The 27,970-nt window shown below is 36.8% G+C and overlaps 3 protein-coding genes across 9 annotated transcripts in view; all 3 read right to left on the reverse strand.

Moving 5' to 3' along the window:
• Positions 1-1,424: 1,424 nt before the first annotated feature.
• zgc:162952 (PKc_LIMK_like_unk domain-containing protein) lies at positions 1,425-19,290 on the reverse strand. Of its 2 annotated transcripts, XM_048187294.1 has the most exons (10): positions 18,998-19,290; positions 18,454-18,552; positions 12,531-12,724; positions 11,815-11,936; positions 7,558-7,606; positions 6,802-6,951; positions 3,555-3,722; positions 3,362-3,445; positions 3,141-3,227; positions 1,425-3,000 (listed from the first exon to the last, which is right to left on the reverse strand). In XM_048187294.1, exons 2-10 carry the CDS (start codon positions 18,482-18,484, stop codon positions 2,899-2,901), a joined length of 987 nt encoding a protein of 328 aa, XP_048043251.1. In that variant the 5' UTR covers positions 18,485-18,552; positions 18,998-19,290; the 3' UTR covers positions 1,425-2,898. The 2 variants fall into 2 exon arrangements, with proteins under 2 accessions (XP_048043251.1, XP_048043252.1); XM_048187295.1 differs by lacking the exon at positions 18,454-18,552 and having other exon boundaries at positions 18,998-19,289.
• Positions 19,291-20,435: 1,145 nt separating this feature from the next.
• On the reverse strand, positions 20,436-22,422 carry b3galt8 (beta-1,3-galactosyltransferase 8). The gene has a single exon (XM_048187309.1). It carries the CDS (start codon positions 22,063-22,065, stop codon positions 21,058-21,060), a length of 1,008 nt encoding a protein of 335 aa, XP_048043266.1. The 5' UTR covers positions 22,066-22,422; the 3' UTR covers positions 20,436-21,057.
• A 137-nt stretch (positions 22,423-22,559) lies between these two features.
• Positions 22,560-27,970, reverse strand: part of tncb (tenascin Cb) — a 100,352-nt gene continuing 94,941 nt past the window's right edge. For all 6 annotated transcript variants that reach the window (XM_048187297.1, XM_048187298.1, XM_048187301.1 and 3 more), the window contains 6 exons: positions 27,741-27,873; positions 27,460-27,611; positions 27,074-27,170; positions 26,795-26,956; positions 24,025-24,188; positions 22,560-23,910 (listed from right to left, as the gene is read on the reverse strand). In XM_048187297.1, coding sequence (XP_048043254.1) covers positions 23,800-23,910; positions 24,025-24,188; positions 26,795-26,956; positions 27,074-27,170; positions 27,460-27,611; positions 27,741-27,873 — 819 coding nt within the window. In that variant the 3' untranslated portion in view covers positions 22,560-23,799. The remainder of the gene's footprint in view (positions 23,911-24,024; positions 24,189-26,794; positions 26,957-27,073; positions 27,171-27,459; positions 27,612-27,740; positions 27,874-27,970) is intronic.

The following is a 27,970-nucleotide window of genomic DNA, read 5'->3' on the forward strand; positions in this document are numbered from 1 at the left end:
TCCTCCTTTTTATATAAATCTCATTTTTTTAAAAGACCTCCGAAGAACAGGCGAATCTCAACATAACACAGACTGTTACGTAACAGTCGGGGTGTACGCCCCCCAATATTTGCATATGCCTGCCCATGTTCCCAACATTATAAAAGGCATTAGACAAGGGCAGCCAGTATTAACGTCTGGATGTGCACAACCAAATCATCAGACTAGGTAAGCAAGCAAGAACAATAGCGAAAAATGGCAGATGGAGCAATAATAACTGACATGATCCATGATAACATGATATTTTTAGTGATATTTGTAAACTGTCTTTCTAAATGTTTCGTTAGCATGTTGCTAATGTACTGTTAAATGTGGTTAAAGTTACCATCGGTTATTACTGTATTCACGGAGACAAGAGAGCCATTGCTATTTTCATTTTTAAACACTTGCAGTCTGTATAATGCATAAACACAACTTCATTCTTTATAAATCTCTCCAACAAAGTAGCATTAGCCGTTAGCCACGGAGCACTATCAAACTCATTCAAAATCAGAAGTAAACAATATAACAGTATACAATACTCACACAATCTGACGCATGCATGCCGCATGCATGACGAACACTTTGTAAAGATCCATTTTGAGGGTTATATTAGCTGTGTAAACTTTGTTAAGGCACTGTTCAAGGCAAGCGCGAGCTCTGTGGGCGTGGACCACGGATTTAAAGGGGCCGCAGCATAAAATCGGCGCGTTTATAATGATGCTCCAAAATAGGCAATTAAAAAAATTAATTAAAAAAAATCTATGGGGTATTTTGATCTGAAACTTCACAGACACATTCAGGGGACACCTTAGACTTATATTACATCTTTTAAAAACATAATCTAGGGCACCTTTAAGGAAACGTTTAATTAGCTCTTATAAAATTGTGATGTTAATTATATAGCAAGTTTTTTGCATTTGCTGTGCAACTTGACTACATTTCAATCATGACAACTCTCTGAAGATTTTTAGCATGGTAATGTAAATGTATCTGGTCTTGGTGGGCTAGATCAGCTACGCCGCTGATGAATTGCTGCTGTTGTAGATTATTGCTGCTGCTGCAGAGCAAGTACAGGAACTTGCTACTGCCAATACATACGCCGATACACTGCTGCGAGAAAGACATAGTGCAGCTGCACAAATAGCATATATCAATAACCCATAGCAGATCTATACAGGTGGAGCTGGGGAAGGTGAAGGGTTTTAGGGGAACACCGAAACGCAATGCAAACGGCTATAGTGAATGTAACCAGCAATTTAAATGTGTGAGCAACAAGCTCATTGGCTGCAGAAGTGACATGGACCAATCAGCTTGTGAAAAGTAGTTAATGCTGTAATTATCATTAGCTTGCGCCATCTAGAGTTTTATGACTGAACTATGTATTTATCATAAGACAAGACCAGTAGATTTTCAATGGCTTTATTTGAAAAATACACACCATTCACATATGCTTCATGTATTACAAAAACAAGAAAACAAGAAAGATTCCGACTATACAGACATCAGAGATATGAGTTTAGCATGACATGGTCCTCGCCACAAGATTCTCAAGAACTCAAGCTTCCTTTATGAGGCACAGACTGTAGATCTTGTTAAAGTTAACTTGAACAATGTTTAAGAGGCAAATCACGGGCACCTAAAATATGAGTAAAAACTGAAATATCAGCTAAGCAGAACTTATATATATATATATATATATAAATATTAAAAACACATACCAAGAAAAATATGAACCAAAACAATAACAGTGCCAAGTATGTTAGGTATATTAATTTCAAAGTGTGTTCTTTTTGTCATGCACAAGTTTTTGTTTTTGTTTTTTTTAATTGTGCACAATCTGGATGGTCTAGGGAAAGATTTGATCACATATTACTTATTTAGTTACAGCCCATATGCCCATATTATGTTCAGAGACTTGATTTAAGGAGAAATCTCAAGTCTTTGGTATCACTGTTAATTGGAGCTGGCTTAGTGCCATCTCACAATTCTGAGGACTGAAATTCACAACACATGGCAAATAAGCAAACTAAAATGAACACAAGCTTTGTTTGGAAGTTGCAAAGAAAAAACGATAAGGTTCTTCAAACACTCTGCCCAAACGAGAGCAGCAACACAGAAGTCCTTTAAGGCAGGAAATGGGCCTCATCCTGTGGTGGCTGGTGAGTTCAATGGAGAATTTCCAAAGATCAGTTGCTCAGCTCACAGTGGAGGCAAAAAAACCACAAGTGATGAGTGCTTGCTTCTGTATAAATTGCTTATAAAAGCGATATATTTGAATAGTGAAGCATGTAACTTTCTTTATAAGTCAGCAATACAAATGCACCTTTTTTCTTTTAGGGCAACTGGTACCAAAATACTTATAAAATCACTTTCTCATCTACAATTTAATTTAAACGGATCATGTATAGATTTACTGAAGCCTATGAAAATATTATTTGGTTATTTAAAACTTGTGACCCTCAAATTAGTCCTTTTATTATTGGTTATTTTAAGCCTCGGAACCTAATTTAGGGTTGTTTTTTAAATATAAAAAAATATGCAAAACAGAAATGGCAATTTGTTTGAAAATCTGTAGCTTTGTAAATGACACTGCAAAAACAGCTAAACACTTTAGCTGGAACCTGATACAACATTTCTCTTAGTATATACTGTGCAATATATAATAATAGTATACCATGTACAGCTGTGCTGAGTTGAACTGTAGGCCATCTGTTACTTGCAGAACGTTCATAATAAATAGTGACCTTTTCCTTGATTTGCTCTTTTTTAATGCAAACAGCCCAGAGAGAAATCTGCAGTTCTGCTGCATTTGTCATTGTGCTTAAGAGTCTAAGTCCATTTGCAGGGCTGATGGGCTACCAGAGGATGTGCCGCAGGTCAGCCTGTGGTGAGATCAGGGCCAGGAGTCTCCAAAGTCTCTGAAATTTCACCCAACTCATCTTGAAGCTCTGTGAAAGAGGGTCTTCGGAAAGCCTCTATCTGCATGAGACAGAACAGACTTTCAGATAATAACACACATAACATCCTTTTCCAGGGAACAGGGTTTGTTAGTTTTTAGCATAACTAATAGAGGAAATGTGTCCGTTTTTATATACACAAAAGGTAACAAGTTCACTTACCAGACAGCAGCTGGCTGCCAGCTCCAAAAGACGCTGAGGACACCCGCTGACCATTTTCCTGAATGCCGACACATCCAGGCCATAATCCTGCAATGCACAAAATCAAATGCATACAGGGATGGTAGATTTGATTAAAAAAAAAAAAAAAAAATGAATGTGCTTACTGGATTCTGATACTGGATGTGGCATTCAATTGCTTCAATAATGCTATTTATATTCACCTGCGTTCTTGGAAGGATTTCTGGGTCTGCTGGGATCCTAGCCAGAATTTCACACAGAACAATTCCAAAAGAGAACACATCCACCTAACGTTACATAAAGCAAAATAAGAAGGTCAGAACAACCAATGCTTTAGAACATTGTGTTCACAAGAGAACAATTTCACATTTCGCTCTGGCATTTTTAAGTCATCACCTTGCGGTCGTAGGGCTCCCCGCGCAGCATCTCAGGGGCCATCCAGAACGCAGAGCCCACAAGTGAAAGCTTCCTGTCCTTTGCAGGAAGTTCCACTACCTCTCGAGCCAAACCAAAATCAGTCACCAGAGCTTCTCTGCCCCTCGCTGTCACCCTTATTAGACAATTCTTTGGGAGACACAAACACACACATTTTTAGTATTTTTCAGTTTTCAGGCACTTTTTAGTCTTTTACTACTAATTTATTTTCACTTTTAGGATTGTAAATACAGTAGGATTTGTTAGGATTTAATACAGTAAAAGTATACTATAGTAAATATTGTAAAATATTACAATTTAAAACAACAGTTTTCTATTTAAATATATATTAAAATGTAATTTATTCCTGTGATGGCAAATCTGAATTTTCAGCAACATTACTCCGGTCTTAAGTGTCACATGATCCTTCAGAAATCATTCTAATATGCTGATTTGATGCTCAAGAAACATTTCTTATCAAAGTTGGAAACAGTTGTGCTGCTTAATATTTTTATGGAAACCATAATACCGGTTATTGTTTTACATATTTTTTCATTACAAAAAACAAAGCAAAACAGAATTTATTTAAAATAGAATATTTTGTAACATTATAAATATATTTACTATCACTTTTGATCAATTTAATGCAACCTGGCTGAATAAAAGTATTAATTTCTGTAAAGATCTCAAACTTTTAAACAGTGGTGTATATGGCATTATATTAATCTAATAAATAATTGCATGTTGTAAATTAACAACTTCTCTTTAAATAATGAGGTCATATTTGACATTAAATTATTTAAAATAAAATATACCAGATATAGTAAGGCAAAACAACATTTTTAAACAAGCATCTTGGGTTGCAGAATTATTTTAAGTGAGTGTGTTTTTCTTCACTGCCAAAAGGGGGCAGCAAAAACTAGCATAAAGTTTCACGATTCATTACAATCTCCTCCAAAAACTCTTACACATAGCTTTTCCAAAATCTGAATGCCAATTAAAATAACATCTTTAGATGGAAGACATTTAAAATACAGTTTCTAAATAAACACAAACTAAAAGTATGAACCTGACTTGTCTGCGGACTTTTAGCGTGAATGTAAACTGTGTAAATAAATAAGCTAAATGGCATCTAAATGCAATAAAGATAAAATGCATTTACAAGATAAAAGATACATAAAAACATAAATAAAATACATTACTGCCATTGTGTTCTTTAGTATCTGTAGCATGTTAATGGGCCTTTGGAGACAATGTGCCTTGCGGCTTAGGCAAAACTCCCAGGCTCAAATGAAAAACGTTCCTCATCATCACCATCTCTGTTTAATGAATTATTCAGCTGACCCTGTACCTCGCCAAAGGGTCTGGACCACCTACAATTCTCTCCTCCATCTCTCTAACACCCGTAAGGTACCAATATGCAATGTTAAACCTCGCTTTCAGTTTGAATGGTCTCTAGTGATGATGTGTCATGGCTACAAGCATATCACGTAGTCTGAAAATCAGTTTAAAAAAAATGATTTTGGGTATAATAAAAATGAGCTGTTATTTTAGAGGAAAGGCAAATGAGGAGACACTGAAGCTGACCAGAGTAAGGGGACTCCAGGTACAACCGAGACATTACATAAGACCAGTGGGAATCTTGGAGCAGAAAGTGCTGATGGATAAAACAGTAAGTTCTGCATCTGGATTGCATTAGAAACCTCAGCTAAGCTTCCATCCCAAAAATTGACCTATGATTATAGGACTAAGAAAACTCCAAGCACAGCTCTGAGCCTAGAAGCATCCAAATTTAGAACAGTAACTCATGCATATGCCAAGTGTTGCAACACCCTCTGGCTGTGCATCTAATGGGTGGGTTTGAAAGAAGAGCACAGAGGTTGCTTGATTCAATATAAAAGGGGAAAAAATAAATAAATAAATAAAATAAAGAGATAAAATTGTTATATATTGTAGAGCTGTCAAAAGTACCGACTCGGTACCAAGTCGGTACTGAAATTTTAAATGTCATGATACCAGCATTTCCTCCTAGCATTTGAAGCGCTGTTGAGTGTTTTTGAAGCATTGATCATTGTAGTCAATCACGGACATATCTGTTGACCACGTGAACACAACGGCCAATCAGAGGTGTTGAAGAATACGTTCAAAAGCACTCAAAATGCTAGGGGGAAATGCTGTTATGTCATCACATCACATCACATTATTAAAATTTCAGTACCGATTTGGTACCGAAGTTGGTACTTTTGAAAACCCTAAAATATTATTATTATTATTAATAATATTTTATATATAAACAATAAAAAGTTACTGTCTTAAAGACAATACTGGTATATGCTCAATTCTGCAGTTAGAAAAGTTATGTTTTTTTGTTGACAAACCTTTTTTTAAATATATTAGTCACTTTCTATTACAGATTTTAGAGTTAAATTCATATACATGAACATATATTAAATGTTTTAATATCTAACATGTATATGTGTATCTCTAACAAATATGCATATGAAACTCAATGCAAATGTTTGACCTCGTATTTAAATCTTGTAGCTCTGTAACACTTTGTGCCATTCAGCTTGAACCCTTTCACCTCCTCTAAATTAATGTTCCACACAGTTCTTAAAAACACCAGCTTTAGGGAAGCAGTCAACTTTAGCTTCTATTTTCTGACAACTTCCCACTGTCATACCAAATTCTAGGTCAAATGCCAACTGCAGCGCAATGGAAACCAATCGATGATCCCACTAACCGCCGTGCTAGATGTCACAGTTGTGTAAATCGTGTGGCTGGCATTTTTGTTTGCTCATTGTTCATATCTGAATGGCTGACAAATAGGCAGCGGCACAGAGATGAGATGAGACGAGGGTAAAAAAAAAAACAACGAAAAAGGAGGGGATCTGCGAGCCTATACACTGTTTGTGCATTTTGCATTTTCAATTGAGATGGGAAGGTTTGGGGAGAGAGGGTGTATGTGACAGAGAGAAAGACTGAGTGGGAGAGTTTATTATCATCACAATGGACTAGCCTTGTTGCCTCGCCCTTCACCCCAGGTTTGGTGAGCACTTGTGTGAATCCTGGCAACTAATGACACTCTCACGCAAACATCCATGTCAGTATTTCTCAGGGGAGAATTCCATGTAAAGACTAGACCTTCTCTGAGATCTGATGATTGCTCATGGGATCTCTATATTAACCATATTTTGCTGCACTTCTGTGATTGAGAGTCCTGCTGTACCTTAGAGTTCAGATCTCTGTGATAGATGTTCTTGTAGTGGAGGTAAATCATCCCTCTGGTGATGTCAGAGGCCAGGTCAACTTTCTCTCTCCAGCACAGAGGCACATCTTTCCTGGCCAACAGCTCCTCTAAACATCCTCCACTAACATACTGTCAAGAGAAGCAGTCAGTGAAGAAAACAAATAAAAAACAAACACTTTCACTCTTATTCTTTATTATTTTTATCTGTAGGGCTCAACTATAAGGAAGTCTCTAGGGCTAGTGTAATGTAAAGTAAAACAAAATGATTAAAACAAAGGTAACGTTAATATGAAATGACAAAGTACTGGTATAGGCTCATAATTTTTTTACTCCTTAGCTCTATTTGTTTCATTTGTAGAACTTTGCTGCTCATATAATGACAGCTGATTTAATATTTAATAATTAAATGTTGCATTATGAACAGTATATCAATTTTCCAATATCTAACATATATTGTCTGTATCTAATACATATATAAAATATGCACATGTAATTGATTATTGGTAGTAAATAGCTAAAATGTAAAATAAATATTTTCTGAAGTATATGGTGGCAGTCTAGAGAAGGCAGAAAAAAAATCCATATTGTTGAGCCCTGATTAACAACTGCAAATCACATGTGCAGTTTAAAGCATCATGTCTTTGGGACATTAAAGCTAAAAAAAAATGCATAAAATAAATTCAAACTGCAAAAAACTATTAACTCATTTCGAGGCTGAGAAGATGGCTATCTCACCTCTAGTATTGGGTACAACTTGTCCTCTTTGACACAAATACCCAGATACCTGAAAAAGATTTTAGAAAGAAGGTTACAAGCCATCAGAACGACGTGTTCCCTAAATCTGCAATGTTGAGCAAGTTAAAAGCTGTCAAATGCACAACAATTGTACATAAATGGAAAGTTACTTTGAGTTAAAAAGTGATGTTCAAGCTTTCATTTGTCATCACTAATATATTAGAGAACCATGAATCAGTGAAGCAATGAATATGGGTAAATGTAATATTTCACTGTCATGGTGACCTCATTTGGTTTCTGTCACATTCAACAGTTCTGTTCATTGGTCAACATGACTGTCATCTGTAATGAAGTGAAGACAGCTGGCAGTAACTGCGCAGTGTTAATTTATCTCAACTTTCCAGACGTTTCGAATATGGCTTTGTCCTTCCATAACGCACTGGAAAAAAAGCCATTCTGAGATTGCTTAGACAAACAAACGTCATAGTGCAAGATTAATAGCAGTATAAAAGAGCTGTGCTGGACAGGGCTTGGCGTGACTTGTAACCTGTAACAGGGTTATCAGAATTCTTCAAAATCTTGTGTAATATCTTGTGCTTTAATGACAATGTATGTACACATACATTACCAGTTAAAGGTTTGGAAACACCTACTCAACAATTTCAGAATAATAGTAAAGGCAAAACAAACAAACAAAAGAACACTGAAATAACACTAATGGAATTATGGAAATGGCCAAAACACAAATCAAAACTATTTTATCTTTTAGCTTCTTCATAGTAGCCCTCATTTGTCTAGATTACAGCACTGCACACTAACCGGCTTCATGAGGTGCATCCTGTGATGCATTTTAAACTCATTAGACAATTCTGGGTCAATTTAATTAATTAATTACAAACCTTAAAGCAAAATGCCTTAGATTAAAAGGTTTTAAGATAAAATACAATAAGTTCAGTGTCCAAACCAGGGGTCTCAAACTCGCGGCCCGGATGATATTTTGTGGCCCCTCACTTGACATCAAAGTTTAGTGTTTAGAGCAGCCCGCGAGTTATTCTGAAACGCACCTTTTTGATGAGTTGTTGCATATGCCGCGCTCGCCGCACTTTTGCTTTATTTTGTTATCACTTATGGGCTACCGTAGATCTCGTGACAGCTTTCGGCGGCGTTTGTTGTCAACGGTTGTCAAGCCAACCGCGAAGTACATTCAAAGACCTACTAATGTAGCCCCGCCCCTTTTCAGCGTTGCGCTCGTTGTCTTTTGACTAGTGATGGGAAGTTCGGATCATTTTACTGACTCGGACTTTTGAGTCTCGTTCAACAAAATGAACGAATCTTTTTTCGAGTCATTTCGTTAATTTAGTTCATTTTAGCAAAATGTAATTAAAATGTTACGTGTTACTTCCCCAACACATCTACTACTTATGCAAACGTTGATCCCACTACAAACAATACAAAACTACAATGCTATAAGATTCAGAAATGATTAATTCATTACCTGGGTCTTCAGTTTATGACAAGCTGATTAAGCTCACCTCACCTCTTGTCTGACAAGTCGGGTTTAAGTCATTCCTTAATGACGTGACAGGCAGTCCCATGCTAAACCAATGCAGTCTGAGCCGGTAAGAGAATTGATTAGTTCATTTCATGAGTCTTTCGGGTTTTTGAGTCGTTCCTTAAACATGACAGACCCATACACTACGCCAATGCATTCTGAGGCGGAAAGAGAATTGATTAGTTCTCTTCATGAGTCTTTCGGGTTTTGAGTCGTTCCTTAATCACGTAACAGACCCATATGCTATTTCTGACATTTCTGTCACTGTTTTTGTTACTGTTTCTTGAGGATCTGTGGTGTGTTATTATAAATAAATAAAGCCCTGTTATAAATAAAATATTGATTAATTTATCTTTTTGACTGTCTATCTGTAAATAAACACTAGGCTATATAATAATATAATAATCCAAGCCTACAATACAAAGTATTTATAGCCTAGTTTGTTCATTTTTACTCCAATTTTGAGTTTGCTGTTATAATAATTGCTTTTCCTAGGCAGACATATTGATCTAATATAAGAAGATTGCTCAAAAAGGACATAATGACATAAATTAAAAGCAAATAACATTTTGAATTTGAATTATTAATGTTAGTTTAAAACATCAAGGTTATGATAACTTTAGCTTTAACAGTTGTAACACAAACTCAAACAAAACTGGAGAGTTAACGTTATTTACTAATAAATATAATGTGCTTGGGTCACACAGCATAGTGTATGGGTATGTCACGTGATTAAGGAACGACTCAAAAACCCGAAAGACTCATAAAAAGAACTAATCAATTCTCTTTCCGGCTCAGAATGCATTGGCTTAGTGTATGGGTCTGTCACGTGATTAAGGAACGACTCAAAAACCCGAAAGACTCATAAAAAGAACTAATCAATTCTCTTTCCGGCTCAGAATGCATTGGTAGTGTATGGGTCTGTCACGTGATTAAGGAACGACTCAAAACCCGAAAGACTCATGAAATGAACTAATCAATTGAATCATCAGGTGAACTACTTCTAGCAGTACAGAACCTGTAAAATATTGCACATGCGCGACTGAACGAATCACCTCCCGAGACGACTCGTTCTTCCCGAGTCACATTAAAGATTCGTTCAAAATGAACGAATCGTTCAAGAACGACACATCACTACTTTTGACTTCCGGTTTGTATTTCCAGAGCGATCTTACATTTATGAATGAGCTGCTCGTTTTAAAATCTTCCCGATCTACTGACATTTGTTAAGACATATGCTTTAAACATAACAATGCTCATGATAACTTTCATTATCTCTACAATAAGTAAATCCACTTAACCAACTAATTATTCTTTGACAGCGATGCCATAGAAATGTACAGAGCTACCGCAAAACGGAAGTTCAAAGACAATTTTATAAAGATGGCGGCGCGCTTCTTTCTCTGGTAAATAAGGTCTATAGAATAACAAGACGTGTCACTCGTATTGTTTTGAATGGGAGAAAGTGTAACGCGCAATATGGTGGAATAAGTCCCGCCTTCTAAATAAGAGCCAATCGCCGACTGGTAAAGTCATCGCGTCACTTCAGCGGCCGTTAGAATCACCGGTTTCTATAGAAACAGTCAGACGCGCGCCTCCGAAGAGACGCGCATTTAGGTCTGCGCATGCGCATTAGCTTGATCCAGCCTGTTTTTTTTTTGTCATGATTTGAGCGTTTAGAAACTAAATTTATGAGCCGGTTGTTGTTAGATTTCATTGGTGATTTCAAATATGAAATTTAATCGTAAGGTTGGCAAACAGTTTTGGAGAATTTGATGTTTCCCCATTCAAAGAGATTGCATGCACAGATTGCATGATGCCCGAGAGGCGTTTCAAAGATGGCCGCCGAGTGAAATGACTTGTCTTAAAGGGACTTTGGTACATTCCGGCTCTTTTTTTTTAGCTCACAAATGGCTCTTTAAAAAAATAAATATTTTAACTATGACTTTGACTATGACAGGTGTGAAAACAATTCTAATTAAATTATTAAATGAACTCATACTCACAATGTCTCACAATATCTTTAAAAATGCATTGATTTGTTATGAAAAAATGTTTGGAAGAAACATTAATGTTGAAGAACTGTTAATAATAAAGATTGGGATGATTGGATCAGTTGTGCTCCTTTTTTTGTGGAATACTTGATGCGGCCCAGCCTGACCCAGACTCTACCTCCAGCGGCCCCCAGGTAAACTGAGTTTGAGACCACTGGTCCAAACTTTTGTACTTATATAATGAGAATAGAAAGCATATATTTATATGCCCGAATATCAACAGACCTTAGTCAGGGTAGTACCATATTTAATTTTTTGCAGGAATGAAAACGAGACTGAGGGATTGAAGTACAGTGCATTCAATGGATTGTACGGTTGTTTAACAATCCAATCATTCAGCTGACAAAACATCTTTCCCAAAGTTGCGAATTGTGGAAATTATGTGATCTAGGACATTTATACAGTGAAGGCCATTGTAAAGACTGTACGTCTATTCCTCACAGCCTCGTTTTCATCTGTGTTAAATTCAATATGGCGTCTAACCTGACTAAGGTCTATTAGGTATTTAGATGAGCTATATGCTATAGAGTTATATGTGATACTTATACTTAATATAATAAAAAAAAGATAACTAATGAATAAATAAATGAGTTACAGTACATGGCACGTTATTATATTCATTATAGTTATAATAGCATTAATAAAACATACCTCACTATGTTGGGGTGTGAGAGTTTCTGCAGAAGGCTGATTTCTCTTACAATGCTGTCCTGATCAACATCATTCTTATAGATCTTCACTACCATCACCTTCCGTGAGGTGTTGTGGATCACCTGAAAATAAATGAAGTAAAATGACAATAAAATGAAAAACAGAGAGAGGAAGGGAATGAATCCTAAATAGGTATTAAAACATTCCTTTCTCTCAGGACAGAACTGCTGGGACAGTTGAGCTGTGTAATCATCGCTTATGTAATTTACTCAGCAGGGACTCATCGGGAACCCATTAATGGTTATGGTGTACTCGGGCATGAGGGTCACCTCAAACTGGGCTTAGCTGACAAATATGTCCTAATTAGTAGGGCTACAATACTGCACTGTATGAGTGCCATTAAGATATACACACATATACCACACACCAGGAGAACTTCTGCAGTACAATAGGATGATCACGTCATTTCCATTTAGAATGAATTTATCACTCTTCTTCATTCTTGTTGCATGATGGACTTCACTATTAAACTTTTGATTCAGTAAAAAATGAGTTACAAAATAAATCAATATGCAAGTAGTCAAATTGTACACTGCTTTATTTGCTGCGAAAAATTCTCAACAGACAATGCGTTTAAAGGAGACAAATCTGCCTAAATATATTATTAAATCACAGACAGATTCATGTCATCAGATTCAAGATAAGTTGAGTGTTACCTTGTAAACCTTTGAGAAGAAGCCACTGCCAACCAGCTCATGTGTAAAGTTTTCCCAGAATTCTAGCTTGCGGACGGCTGTGCGTAGCTTCTGCCAGCGGTCCACATGGCAGTATGTATCAGAAGACTCTCTATACAGCGTCGGGCTGGTGGGCTCAGACGAAACGTCCACCTCACACATCCTGGCGATCTCCGCTGAGAACCGAACACACACAGAAAGTGTTGAGAGAAACACCAAAGCTTTCTACAAGGAGCGCTTAAAAGCAATTCAGCATTAGAATACAATGTTAAAAAAGTCTAACATTTTACAAAAAAAAACGTGTAATAAAATAACTATTTTTAAAATATTTATCTAGCGCAAAGTGCCCAAAAAAAAATCAGTAGCTGGTTTCTAAAGGAAGCAGTGCATGTTAATGGATGAAAGTGAAGCTCTGGTTTGAAGCTCATACAGTAAGTACTTGATTAGCTCATTGAGTAGGAAGGCTCTCATCTGCTGCAGCAGGGTATAAAACTGACAGAATAACGATGTCTTAAAAATAGCCGTGGACTGCATACAGAGAAAGATTCATGCAGGTGAAAGACGGACTGTTCTTCATTGAAAAACACGAGACATCAACAACTCACAAACAATTAAAGCGCAAGACTGCAGTTTACTGTTAAGACTCATTTAGATACATTTAAAAGGTCATTTCACACAAAAGTGAAAATTCTGTCATGATTCATGATTTACTCATCTTCTTGTAATTTCAAACTCGTATGACTTTCTTTCATCCGTAAAATGGAAAAAGAGATATTTAGAAGAATGTTCAGTTGGATCTTTTCCATAGAGTGAAAGCATACAGTGTGACCAAAAATGATATACTGTGCTTCATGACCTTTTTGGAGCACAATGACAGTGTATGTAAAAGAGAAATGCTACAGGTAAACTGAGCAAAGGTTTAGAACAACTTGAAGGCGAATAAATGACAGAATTTTAATTTTCACTTTAACAGCCTTTAAATGCTAACAGGCTTTTAAACAATGAAATGTACTACCGTTCAAAATGGGGTCAGTGATATCAGTGAAATTAATACTTTCATCGGCAAGGATGCAATAAATTGATCAAAAGTAAAGACATAATGTTACTATTTCAAATAATTGCTGTTTGTTTGAACTCTATTCATCAAAGAATCCTGGAAAAAAAAAAATAAAAAAATAGCAATTTCCCCAAAAATATTTAGCAGCACAACTGCAATAATAAAAAATGTTTCTGGAGCACCAAATTAGCATATTAGAATGATTTTTGAATGTAACATGTAACACTGAAGACTGGAGTAATGGCTGAAAACTCAGAAAATAGAAAATAGAAAACAATTTCACAATATCACTGTTTTTAAATAAATGCAGCCTTGAAGCTCATATAGGAGACTTATTTATTGTATACTGTAGTCTGAATCTACCCTCACACAGGATATTTGCAACATGAAACAGACATGGTCACACATTACTGTGGTTTTCTTGAGAGGTTGAGCAAATTCCGGGAAAATATATAATGAAGAAAAACAGATCATACAGCATAATTCTAGTAAAAAGTTCTTCAACTTGATTTGGTATGTTACCTGTAATATCTAAAAACCCAATCAACAGCACTAGGTTGTAGTGTCAGTTCACTCTTGGTTCCTGTGGTCTAGACCTGTGTTTGCAACTTAATGCATCAGTATTTCCATGTTGGGGAGACACTGAGAATAAAGTGGGGCGCTGAAGTCAACGGGGAGTGTCATCACAGCCCAATGATGCTGCCGGGGAACAGCACGGAGTGGCACGCTTACACAACCCGTCGGGCTTTGTCACTTAAGCGGGAATCATCTAGCAGTATTCATCAAGGGTACAGCGCACACATGCAGTCTTTGTGTTTCCAGCAGCAGACGCACAATCACAGCCCTTTCAGTTTTACAGCCTCACTAAAAAACAAAATGCTTAGAGTGCAATCCTAACTAGTCTCTGACTGTCTGTTTAACTCAAAGTCTCTTTCATCCACTGTTTTCTGCATTTTAATGCCAGAATAATAAATAAAAGACTCCAAGAGTGACTTCAGACTTTTGGAGGTTCATCTAAAGCTTTTGTGCATGCTTACTGACTCTCTACTTTTTGACATTAGACCTCCATTGAAGCTTGAGTACATGATACATTTTGAAAATAAATAAATAAATAAATATATAAACATAACTTCTGGTGGAAGGCATGATATTGCACCAAGGTGCAAGTTGAAGCATTATCCTACTACAGACTACATTTATAACAGAGCTGACATCTCAACTGAAGTTCAAGCATGCAAGCTTATTTGCATTTAGACAAACTACAAGTTAACGCTGCAGTGATAAAATTCACCAAAGGAAGTGGATTCAAACTCCCATTTACTCTGGAAGGAAACAGCCGCTATCTAAGTGGCAGCTAACGTCTGCCCTCATACAGGAGACTCAGGGTTTCCGAAATATGCGGGTCAAAAGGAGGCATTGACTCAAAGTTTACACAGTATGCAGCACGTCAGAGGATGCCGTCATGAGTCCCGCAACCTGACTTCACATGCACACGAGAGGAAATCGACCCTCAACTTAGGTTTTTACAGGAAGACTGATGCTTCAGCATGCAGAACTAACATATGTCGAAATTAGTAAAGTAGAAACTGTAAAGGGCAATGGAAATTTGAAATATTATAAAGTATATCTAATTTTAAAAATAATTTTACAAAATAATTCATATCTCTTAGAAAACATTAAAACAGATCTACTGTTGGCATCAGGTGAACATAGTTGTTTGTCTGATCAACACCAGAACAGGAAGCATGCGGTGTGTTTTCAACTTTGAAAGGGGGAAAAAAAATGCACATGTCGGAATTTAGATGTTAGTATCACTTTGCATGCAGTTAGATTTCTTAATTAGTCAGATATTGGATTAATAAAAATATTTGTGATCTCATTCCAGTGTTTTTAAGTATTATTTAAATACCTTATAGTATTTTTTAAAAAAATAATCTTTTTTTATTTCAGTCTTAGTTTTAGTAATTTAATACTTAAAATGATGTTGTTTCAGTTAGTTGCCAAGGGAACATTTATTATTTTTGTTTAGGTTTTCATCTTATATTTATATATTATTTTATTTCAGCTATAGTTCAATTAACAAAAACTATCTTTAAATTTTAGTTAACAAATCTGACATTACTTTTAAAATATTTATTAAAAAAAAAAATTTGAGGATAGAATATGCGGTAAGAAAAGGCCAGAAACAGCAGTAACATGAGAAATGGGATGATACAAAGTCCTGAACATGGTCAGAAAACTCCAGACCAGAACAGAGATGAGACCGTGATAAGAACATGAGAGGAGGTCGCATGATCAAGTCATGAAATTCACACCAAGTAAACCGCTTCCACCAGCACCATAATAAGCATCTACGCACAACATGCCATGCATTTGTTTTTGGTTTTTTTGCATTCTTTTTATCCACATCACGACAAGCTCTCCCTCTCTCCGCACACGGTTTCTCATGTGGCTGCTGGGATTGGTGTGAACTGCAGGGGCAGTAGCTGTAGTCTGTTCCAGACTGGATCTGTTGGAGAAGAGAGAGCTTTGGCATCACTCCAGAGATCTCCCCCTCACATTCTCTCCCACTCTCTTTCTCTACACAAAACAACATTCAGCACAGTGGCATACCAAACATCAAAAATGTCAAAAGTCTTACTGATGTCTTTCTATTTTCCATCTCTGTCTGTCTGTTTTTTTCTGCATGTCCAAACGCAGCATATTAAATTGATCAAACTCATATTTGTGCATGCACAAACTCTGTTTTATAAGCAATTAGGTGTGATGACTAGTTGTAAAGATTTTGTTAAGACTGGAGCCCACCTGTCTGGGAAAAATCAATCAAATGAACAGCAAGAGAAATCTAGTTTCCTAGTAATGACTCTGAACAGAAACTGCTTTGTCACAATGATTTGCTGCCTAATAAGTTGCACTTGTAAACAGTGCTGTGATCCAGTGAAATGTATATCTGCTGAACTCATATACAGTATCAGAGATACACAGTATATAAGCTAAAGCATAGAAAGGCTCGGCTTCTGTGCAAAAAAACTAAAAAAAAAAAAAAAAACTAGGCCTAAATAACTAGATATTAGATATTCTGAATCCTATCATACCTACACTATTGTTCAAAAGTTTGAGGTTGGCAAATAAATGTTTTGTTTTTAAAAGAAAACTCTTATGCTCGCTCACCAAAGCTTATTTGATAAAATAATAATATTAATAATGATATTAATAAAAACACAACATTGTGAAATATTATTACAATTTAACTGTAAATATTTTAAATATTTTCCTGTGATGGCAAAGCTGAATTTTCAGCAGCCACTATCCACCCTTAGTGTCACGTGATCCTTCAGAAATAATTCTAATATTCTGATTTGGTGCTCAAGAAATATTTATTTTTATTATTAATGTTGAAAACAGTTGTGATGCTTAATATTTTTGAGGAAACCTTTTGAGGAAATCCTTTTTTTTTTCAGATTATTTGATAAATAGAAAGTTCAAAAGAACTTAATTTATATCAAATATTTTTTTTTTGTTACAGAGTAAAAGTCTTTAACTCTCAATTTTTATCAATTTAGTGTGTCCTACCTGAATAAAATTATTTCTTTCAAAAAAATAAAAATAAAATAATAAAAAATAAAAAAAATCAACAATTTACTGACCCCAAACATTTGAACAATAATATATAATATATTTGTAATTGCTGTTGTTTGAATACTACATATCATCCTTCATCCTTTGTATATCCGGTTGCGCGAGCACCAGTTTGATTTAATCAGAAGGATTCAGTCATTAATCACAGATAATTCTTATGTAATATATGCTACTTGTTTCCAAGCACATCTCAAGGTTCGATCAACAAACATCACGCACTTCCTTGAATCATCTTATCTTCTGAGGTTTGCTTCTTTTTGTTAGTCTACCCTCAACTTTGACTTCTGACTCTTACAGCATCCCATTTCAACATCTACATACATCTATGCTGCACTTGTCAAATAGAAAAGACAAGCAAGACAGTGTGGAAATAGAAGGAAGTAGTTTTGAGGATATTATTTTTTAGAACATTTTAGTTAGAACATTGCTTTGCTGTTTTATATGAGAGAGACAGGACTGGGCAGTGTACTTTTGGAAGGAGCTGGAGGGAGGAAAGCTATGTTTTCCTGTCTCACACCAAAGGGCAGGGAGGATCTGCTTCTGCTATGTCAACAGTAGGGCACAGACTGAAAGATATAAACTCAAAAATGAAAAATAGTGGAGTACAACACACAAGGAGACAACATAATACCAAAGACAGTAACTATATTTTAACCATACATATACACACACACACACATATATATATATATATATATATATATATATATATATATATATATACACACACATACATACATATACATATATATATTAAAACAAATATTTTAAAAGTTAGGTCCCTTATGGTGGTGTATATATACACACACACACACACACACACACACACACACACACAAACAGCGGCCTTGTATGAGACACTGAGTAACGGGACACTGACATGGCCACAAGTTCAAGATTTCATCTCTGCGGTAGAGCAATGATCTGTGAACATCTATTTTAAAGGATTCTCTTCATGTCATTCTCATTGTGAATCCACTAACTTATTCCCAGCCATACTGAGATGAGAAAGGTCAAGTGCAGATTATCAGACCTTCTCTAATGAGCCAGACATCTCGGAGTTGATTCTAATATCACTTAAGCTAGAAAACCTGTTCTTCATGACACAATGCAGGTGTACACAGTAGCAGCATGTCATGTTTCAACTAGATGTTACATGTACAGTATTTTTCTCAAAATATTGATTCATTCCTAAGCATTGTTACTTACTGCACTGGTTTAATAAGCTATTCATGTGCATCTTGAGGTGGGTGGAGAGGCGGTCCGCCTGAGCTCAAAACACAGACAAGCTGGGAAGTATGACAGAAGCTATAAGAAAAAGGACACACATAGAAGCAAATGAACAGAGACACAAAACACAGAAATGTAACAGAATCAGCAAGGACTTAGAAACAGCACATTGAACCGACATGACATTTTAAATGCAACAAACTCTGATAAAGTGTAAAATCACATTGCACAATGAGAGAGAGCTCTGAAATAGTACATATAGCCTATTTGGTGCACATAGTTGTCGCATCATATCAGTCAAAATTGTAAATGAGAACATAAAAATGACAGACGGATGAGTGGGTGGATGCATGGAGCAAGATGCGGTTGTTAACAAGCAGAAATGTTTTATACATAAAATTTGCACGTGTAGCCTAGTTTATAATAACTTCGCATACATAAAATTAGTAGGAAAATAATCAAGGTTGTGTCTAACGTCCTAGCACCCGGTTAAAAAAAATTAAACAATCAATCGCTTACTCACAGCAAAAAGCACCCCGGCGTCTTCACCTCCGCTGTTGCTTATTGATTGCTCAGCGATCAAATAAAATCGACTACAAACCCCAAATAAGTTCTAGTGAGAGACGAACCGGTGGCATCGCTTGCGCTTCTTGGATGAGTCCATTTACCGTCACTCAACCCGACAATCCTCAAATACAGAGAAACCGCCCTCCTTCAGACTTACAGCTGCTCGACGGGGTTTAAAGCAGTCTAACCTAGATGATAAAAACGTGTTTAATGGGTTGTGTGTAGTGGGAGCCAGTTGCCATGACGTCATAATTGTTACGATTAGCCCCGCCCACCTGTAGGTCCATGTTGCTTTAAAACCAGTGAGCTGCTTTCAGAACTAGTGGTGATGTGATTTTGATTCATTGATTCGAATCTTTTGAATCTCTTCACCAAAAAGATTCATTTAGTGACCATTGCGCGTATACAAATCTACAAAGCATCAAGCTTGTCAACAAAATCTACGATTTGTTTTCATTTTTTTTTTTTTTTATTCAATGGGCATTCATTTAATTAAACTAGAAAAAAGGTGACTTGTGCAATTAGTTTCTTTCAATTCGTTCACTCAAAAGATCCGATTCAAGAAGTCAGATGTGCTCACGATCACGAACCAAACAGCAGAACACGCATGATGCGCGTTGTTGTCTATGTAGGAACCACACTACGTTTTTAGAATTAGCAGCTGTGATATGTTAATACTAATATAACAGCGACAAACACAATTCAGCGTTTTGCTATAATACATCCGCAAATCTAATTAAACAGTCCGAATTTACTTTTCCATTGTGTGTTATTTTTTTTAAAGAAATAAGCCGCTAAATAATTTGTTTATTATGGTTTTGTTTGAACAGCTGATTTCCAGGCATCGCCAGAGGCTGTAAAAGCAAAGGAAAGTGACGACAGTGTTAATCATTTCTGTTTCATTATACAAATAAACTCTAGCTCTGTGTACTAAGCAGTAAATTTACTGGAAATTACCCTATAGCAAATTAATATTTGGATTGTAAATATATTAAGCAAATAATCTTTCAATAAACAATGTCTTGCCAGAAAATCACTACGTTTCCTCCGCTCGCTATTATTAAGTAAATAGCGCCCCCGTCTGTATAAATTACGTACCAACTGTTTGAAAAAACCTAGCATATTCTGCTTAGGTATGTTTTGAAGCATGAAAGCTGGTTTGAAGTGGTTTATGTTGGTCCTTAGCTGGTTTGAGCTAGTTTATGCTGGTCATAAGCTGGTCCTGAGCTGGAGCTAGTTGCTTAGGACCAGCACTTGACCAGCTTAAACCAGCTTCCATGCTTCAAAACATACAGCATATGCTGTTTTTTTCAACAGGGAGAATCTTTGTGATTTTGCAAACAGCTCAAAAAGCTACACATGAGAAACAGGGACAATAATCACAAATATTATCATAAAATAAATAATACTTTTATTGTTTAAAGTGCATTGGTGACCAATAACTCTTTTACAATCATATTTGCTATGTATGTTTCATGACAGACAGAAAAACAAGAAGAACAAGCATAGTCAGTTTAAATAAATGTAACTGTGCAATCTGAATAAAAAAATAAATAAACTGCTGATAGCCTATATCTATAAAGGCCGCTATGACTTTTTAAATCAGCTGCCTTTTAGAAGTCCCATCCTCCATCATCATGTATTACCCATTTCACACATTTCTCCTAGTGTTTTTACTCTTTTGCTTTGGAGGATGATAGCAGCATTTGGCGAAAAAAAAAGTCTTTGTAATTGTGTCTGTTATTTAAGGAATAGTTTCACATCACATATTGATTATTTGTTTATAATTTATATAGGCTATTTTTATATTGTTATATTCTTATTTTTTTCTTATACATTCCCCCTTTTTTGTAAGTGTTCTTCATTTTGTTCTCTCTTGAACATGAATGAGTACTGAATCACAGTGATGTGAACCTTGTTAAAGGAATGGAGTGTAGGCTCATAAACATTAGTTTAGCAGCTTCAAGGTACTGCTAATATAATTTTAGGATTTCAATCTGATGAAGGCAGTCTGTATCAACATGTAAATTCAGACTTCTGAAAGTCATGCCAAATATGGAGAAGATTCTGTGGTTTAAAGCCATTCACTACTATACGCTTGGAAAAAGTGCACCTTTCATAGTCAAGTCTGCGCACCTCAAAAAGATTCCTAAGGCCCAGAAATCTTGTTGCGTAAAAGGGTTTTACACCCAGGACATGCAGGCACATCCCCACATAGACATCTTCGAGTGGAACTGGCCGCACAAATCTAGAGGCCCATAATATTTTTCTGGCCAGGTCAGTGGAAAAGACATACGCAGCTCCAGACACGTATGGAGGATACCATGTGCCTGGGTAAAGATCCTCTGGGATATACCATTTGTTGAAGCTCTCCCTGTGAGGAACAGCATCTGAGATGACGGATCCAGTGATGTAGTCTTTCCTTGAGGACTCGCCCTGGTCATGCAGGTAGTCCACCAGGTAACGCACATTGAGAAAGACATCTGCATCGATCTTCATGGTATACCAAGCACTCTGGCAGTAGGTGGCTATCCAGTTCATTATCATCATTGTCTTTATTGTGAGATTATGGTAACTGTCCACAAAATCCATTTGAATAATGTCACCATAATCCTTGCTCTCCCTCTCAAGGTGCTCCTGCAGTACTGGGTCGCTTTGTTCGGGCTGACCAATGATAAACAAATGCAAAATATTCACACCGGGAATCAAGCCATATTGACCCCATGTGTTTCTAATAGCAGTCCTCGCCTCTATGCCGTTGATAGTCACTGGGATCATAAGAACCAGGAAAGGACTCTTGTTCTCACACAGTTCTGGCTGGTTCAGAATGAATCTGTATGTTGACGGTGAGATCACATCATGGAGGTTTTTAGGGGTTGGAGTCTTCTTCGGAAGAGACGGCCAAAGTACTGTGCTGTTGAAAGCGAAAATAACTAAAAGTGTTATTAATCCAGCGACAGCAAGGTATGTTAAAAGTTTAAAGCGCGATCGCTTCCGCATATTTAAATAAAATAAAAACTTCATCGCCCACACGCTGCAAGGAAGTTACAATACTAGACTGTCGGGTTTTGCGGAAGGTGCAAGTCATTGTGTAGCAACCCTTCACACTCGCTCATAACCTGTGATAAGAATCAACTGCCGACCTACTTTTAAAGTAGACTAAAGAAACCATTGAACGTTTTCTATCAGTTTTATGTCGATTTTTATCATTTTATGGTTAAAAAAAAATACGGTTTTCATTATCTACGATCCCATTCGTCAAAAAGTAGATCCCCCAACAGCCCAGCCCATTACATTCCACCTTTACCGGTCTACCAGGCAGCTGCGGATTGGTACAATGATGATAAAACGGTCGGTCAGCCAATCAGATCGCGTGGTCGCACTTACACTTGAAAAAAGTTAAACACAGCAGCAGCTATTTTGTTTATGAATTGCACTTAGGAAATTTATGTTTTGAATAAATGTGAAAATGTTACTTAGGCTAATTGCGTGTCCAAATAAGCATGTTGCAAACGTGATTTATTAAACAAAATCTGTTTTATTGTAAGAGGGGTTACAAAGAAACACCTGTTGTACACCCATTTAATAAACAAACAAACAAACAAAAATATTCAAATACCAAAACGAGACATAATTTACACAGGTCTTGTATGGGTCAGTGGTTTAGTCGATAGCAGGGGAGGGGGCAAACACGAAGACTTATTCTGTATATTATTTTTTTTTTTTTCGAACAGAACTTTCATATAAGGCTATGTTTATAATAATTCCAATAACCTGTCCTGGCCATTACTTTTTCTTTATGATTCATGAACATTATACAAGCTCATAACTGGCGAACAAAGTATCACTTAATCCAAAGATTGAACATAGGTCCTGCCTTAACCTTTGTTTCATTTAAATCTTTTAGAGAATAACAAGCAACAAAATCAAGATTCTTATGCTCTGTGACTGAATGCCAATGTAGTTATAGGGTACAGGAAACACGACAAAAGGTGCATATAAATGACCACTTAGCAGTACTGTAAAGGTACTGGTTTGAGAAACGTGCCACTTGACTTCAGAACTGATGAGCATGAGTTGTGGGAGAGAGAAGACTGAGAGAGAGCATGGGTACTTAAATTTATCACAGACAGGCTAGAAAGAGATGAAAAGATCTCTGAGCCTCCTCGCTAGATAGTTTTATACAGTCCTGCATATTAAATGCTGAGTTATCATGTGCCATTTAACTTCTAAATCTAATTGATAACTTAAAGGATACAGTATTCTCGTGGCTAACCACAGCCTAGGGAAGAGGCTCCAATGAAAAAAAAAAAAAAAAAATACCACACACAAACATTCAACTCTCTCCACTGTAACTGTATGTGATATACAGAAAGAATATTATAATTATTTTTATTTTTTTACTGGAAAGCACCAAGCCAAACTCAAAATCTCCCCTCCGTCGGTATTGTATTATATAGATGTTACTGGAGTGTCTGTCTTTGGTGTGCTTATGATGTACAGGCACAGTGTGTAATGTTAAACACTTCACTATGAGTCTATTGGTTTACTGATGAACAGAAGTGGTACACACACAGCTGTGTATGGAGCTTTGAAGACTTTTTTTGTTCTTGTTCTCCATGAATAGGAGAGCGTTGAGAGCAGGCTGGGCTCCTGGCAGTGGCTTTGGTAGATGAAGGGGATGAGATGATGCAGGAGGAACAAAGGGAGACTGGGCAGCAGAGAAGGGTAGGTTGGATGGAGCCGGAGTGCACCGGTTTACGATCGCTTTCTCCTTCCCTCAAAGTTCCTGAAGTTGGCGGGCCTGATCTTCATCTCTGCAAACTCGATGGAGTGCTCATGACCCTTCCAGTGGAACCAGTTTACACCCTGGAGAAAAAAGTATAGTATGTATCTCTTTCATATTCACAGGATTCTCTTACAGGGAACTCAATCAAAAATGTAAATCTGTCTCTACTGTATGACAGGTGAAAAAAAACATACCTTGCTGTGACTGTTGTCTCCGTATCGGCCCATTATATTGACTCGATGACAGTTTTTATACCAGAAAGCTCCCTTATAAGACAACGCACAGTTGGTGACAGCTATATCGTTGTCATGATCGTAAGTTGAGAATGGACGGCTGTGATGATATGTCATTGAGTCACCTTTAAAAGAGCATCGTCACAAAATCAGTCAGATTTGAAATATGTTGTATGTTTACTTTTGAGCATAATATACATATAAACACACTCAGACACATACAAACTACTGTTCATCATCTGTTTTCAAATTTGATAATTATGTCACTTGAGCTCCAAATCAGAATATTGAATGATTTCTGAAGGATCACGTGACACTAAAGACTGGAGTAATGGCTGCTGAAAATTCAGCTTTGTCATCACAGGAATAAATGATATTTAAAACATATTAACATAGAAAACATATTTTACATTTGATTAATATTTCACACATTTTTACTGTATCAAATAAATGCAGCCTTGTTGAGAATAATAATTGAATAATTCTTTCAAAAACATTAAAAAAAACTTTTTGAATGGTAGTATATTATAAGAAACATATTTGACAAAAATAATATATATATATATATATATATATATATATATATATATACAGTGCACAGCATAAATGAGTACACCCTCTCTGAACAAATACAAAAGATGTATTTTCTTTATGATCACTAATACAATTCATGGAAAGACGGCAAAACTAAAATATTAAACATATACATTATAAAAACTTATATAATGTGTCATTAATAGCCATAAAATAAGTAAATTAGCCAATTTTGTTTAAATTAAGGATTGAAGAAATGAGTACACCCTAGATTTAATTCAACAAATGTATAAATATTCTAGCACTTAGTATGCCCTCCATAATTTTGAATATATTGCTCTGACCCTTCTTGGCACGGAGTGTAAAAGTTCATGACAAATTATCACATCTGTCCTGTTTAACTCCTGGATGATGAGCTCCTTAAAGGCCCTGATCTTTAATGGGGAGTGTTGCTCAACTCGTCTCTACAGAATTCCCCACAGGCGCTCAAGAGTGTTAAGATTGAGTGCAATACATGTCCACAGAAGGTTTTTCACTTTGGAGAATGCATATCCTCATTGTCATGTTGAAAAAATGCCCAACAATGCAGGAAATGAGGAAAGGGTAACATCTTCTGTTTCAAGTTTGTGTATTAAATTACATGTAGGAATTCATGACAGCATTGAAAAAGCACAACTCCCACACACCTTTAGCACTCGTACATCCCTATTGTCACAGAAGCGGTCTCTGTGGCTCCCTCTTCTCACCACCTGAGGGCACCCTCACCGGAGTACTAACCACTTCTGGACTACATTTCCCATACCACATACCTGGACTGATTACTCGACCACGCCCACTCACACCTGTTCCCTATCCCACGGACTTTAAAAGGACTCTCACAACCCTTCATGATTCGCGAAGTCTTGTTTTGCCTGGCTAACATTTCTGAGTGTTTTCTCCTGTGTATTGATCTTTGTGTATGACCTTGGACTGCCTTAACCCTCTGAACCCCGTCTGCCGCCTGCCTTGTGAACTCTCTGCCTGGATACTGATTACCTCTGTCTTGATTGCCGCCTGTCTCGACCCACTGCCTGGTACTGTTTCTGATTCTGCCTTGTCTATTACACTGCTGTTGCCGATCCCTGACTTTTGCCTGTACGACCACGAGTTACTAATAAAGCTGCAAATGGATCTCCCCGAGTCTGTCAGTCCGTTACACCTATACAAGAGCTTTACTACCACTGAACTTTACTCTGGGAACCAGGCACTTCTCACTGTACTCCTCCTCTAGCAACACCAGAACATTTTGGATGCTGTTAGATCCAAAATGATTGATTTGGTCTCATGAGACCAGAGTATTGATTCCCAGAATCTATATTTTGTAAATATGGCCTTTGGAAATGGCTAACTGACTTTATTGTGCTTTGGCTACTGTGAGAACAACAACCATGCATGTCATTTCTGCAGACTGCATCTTACTCTGTGAGATAAACAGTCACTCTTTTCATAGCTTTTGCTGGCTCTGAGACACTCGCTTGGTATTTCTCTTGCTCTTTGTCTATTAAAAAAATCCCTCATCACTAAATGAAAGCTTAAAATGAAGGCCTGATTATTTCAGGGGCCTTGTCACAAGTCCATTGTTTTTGAATTTCTGTGTTACATTTGTTATTTTCACACTTAAAACAATGATTTGGCAATCCTCTTGTACCACTGTCATCTTTTGTGCTAAGAAATCAGTCTCCTGACAGTTCTCTCCCAAGTGCTTCCACTGTTGTCAGCATTAAGTCTGAGAATGAGTCAGTGGGCTATATAACACTTTTAATTGTCAAGAAATTACTCATCTTTAAATGTTTTGGTTCAACGTTCTTACCTGTTGATCAAACATTGCCTTAAACTTACACCAGAATTTTTTTTATTTCATTTTATTTAGTAACTTTTAGGAGGGTGTACTCATTTTTGCTACACAACATTTTATCACCTTGATAAGAAAATCTTGTTTTCCTGAATAATTTGGTAATTGATTAAGCAGACTTGCTGGAATATTATATCTCTAAAGTCATTGAGTAATTGCTGACTTTCAGAAGTTTCAGAGGGGGTGTATGTACTCATTTATGCTGTGTACATATATATATATATAATGTACACACACACACACATTTTTATATATAACATATATAACATATTAGGCAAAAAATGAGAGAGGGATCAAAGACTTTACCTGCAGTGCCGCTGTATCCTCCAACATGGACTTTGTAGCGAGTGCGTGGTTCAGAGACTGAAAACTTGTCATATTGCGCATATGCAGACTCTCCCTTATCTCTGAGGTCCACACGCAGCTCATACTGCCCAGAGGAGGTGATCTTGTGGAGGTTAGAGAGACCTGCAGACACAAGCAATGCAATTTGTAGTCCAATATGCTCAAAATGTCACCATATCATAATACCTTTGGGCCTCTATGCTTAGGGCAATATTAGCAGTTTGACATGTCAGCACATACCCAGCCAGAATTCATCGTTCAGGTCACCAAAGCCTGCAGTGTAGTTCTTCCAGTTTCTGAAAAACTCCACTTTACCACTCTGCCGTCTCACAAACACCTGCATGGAGGTACCACAATATGACTCTTGTGTATGAGAGCCTGTGTTTGATGAGACTTTACTTTAAATGAAAATTTCAAATTCAGTCATTTATTTGCCCTCATGTTATTCCAAACCTTGCATGACTTTCATTCTTGCATGGAACACTATAGGAGATACGCATTTGGAATGACATGTGTTATGAAATGTTTTCATTTTAGAGTGAACTATCCAATTAAAAAAAAACTTCTCTAGGATCAGAACAGCAAATCTTTCTATCCTGCATGTAATTTGAGAAAAAATTACTCACAATCCAGCCGCCTCCATCAGTGGTCATATCGCAGAAGACCTGCAGGGGCTGATTCTCATCTCCACGCAGGTAAATAGTGTACAAGCCTGAGGCTGTGTCTCCATTCAACAGAGCCTGCGAGCAGTCTTTAGGATGCTTGTACAGAACTCCAACTGTGATAAAAAAAGACAAGTGTTCGACCAAGGGCAAGATTATTCAGTGTCTTCACAACCAAGAGTCCATAATCATGCAGTGAAGCTGCATTTCAGCACTGACACAATAATATAAAGTTTTTGGCTCACTGGTGGTGAAGACTGTAGAGATGATTCTGCTTCTCTTTGGCCCAGCGATGGCCTGCAGTTTGACTGTGTATTCTGTGGAGGCAGTCAGCTGAGACATGCTGTAATACGTTGCTGTGGGGCTTAGGACAACCTCCTGAGCCAAGAGAAGAAAACCAGGGACATACAACTATCAGTACAGCAGGATTAGACAGTGCATGTATAATCACTGTAGACCGGAAAAGTGATTAAGC

This window comes from Megalobrama amblycephala, linkage group LG4, assembly GCF_018812025.1.
Source record: "Megalobrama amblycephala isolate DHTTF-2021 linkage group LG4, ASM1881202v1, whole genome shotgun sequence".
Classification (NCBI taxonomy): domain Eukaryota; kingdom Metazoa; phylum Chordata; class Actinopteri; order Cypriniformes; family Xenocyprididae; genus Megalobrama; species Megalobrama amblycephala.

Bases quoted from the DNA above. Each gene is read 5' to 3' on its own strand.
- zgc:162952 (XM_048187294.1), bottom strand. From the start codon at position 18,484: ATGCACATGAATAGCTTATTAAACCAGTGCA. The intron at 7,607-11,814 runs GTATGTTTTATT...AATCTTTTTCAG, and splicing joins TCACACCCCAACATAGTGAG to GTATCTGGGTATTTGTGTCA. The intron at 3,723-6,801 runs GTACAGCAGGAC...TGTCTCCCAAAG, and splicing joins ACAGAGATCTGAACTCTAAG to AATTGTCTAATAAGGGTGAC.
- b3galt8 (XM_048187309.1), bottom strand. From the start codon at position 22,065: ATGAAGTTTTTATTTTATTTAAATATGCGGAAGCGATCGCGCTTTAAA.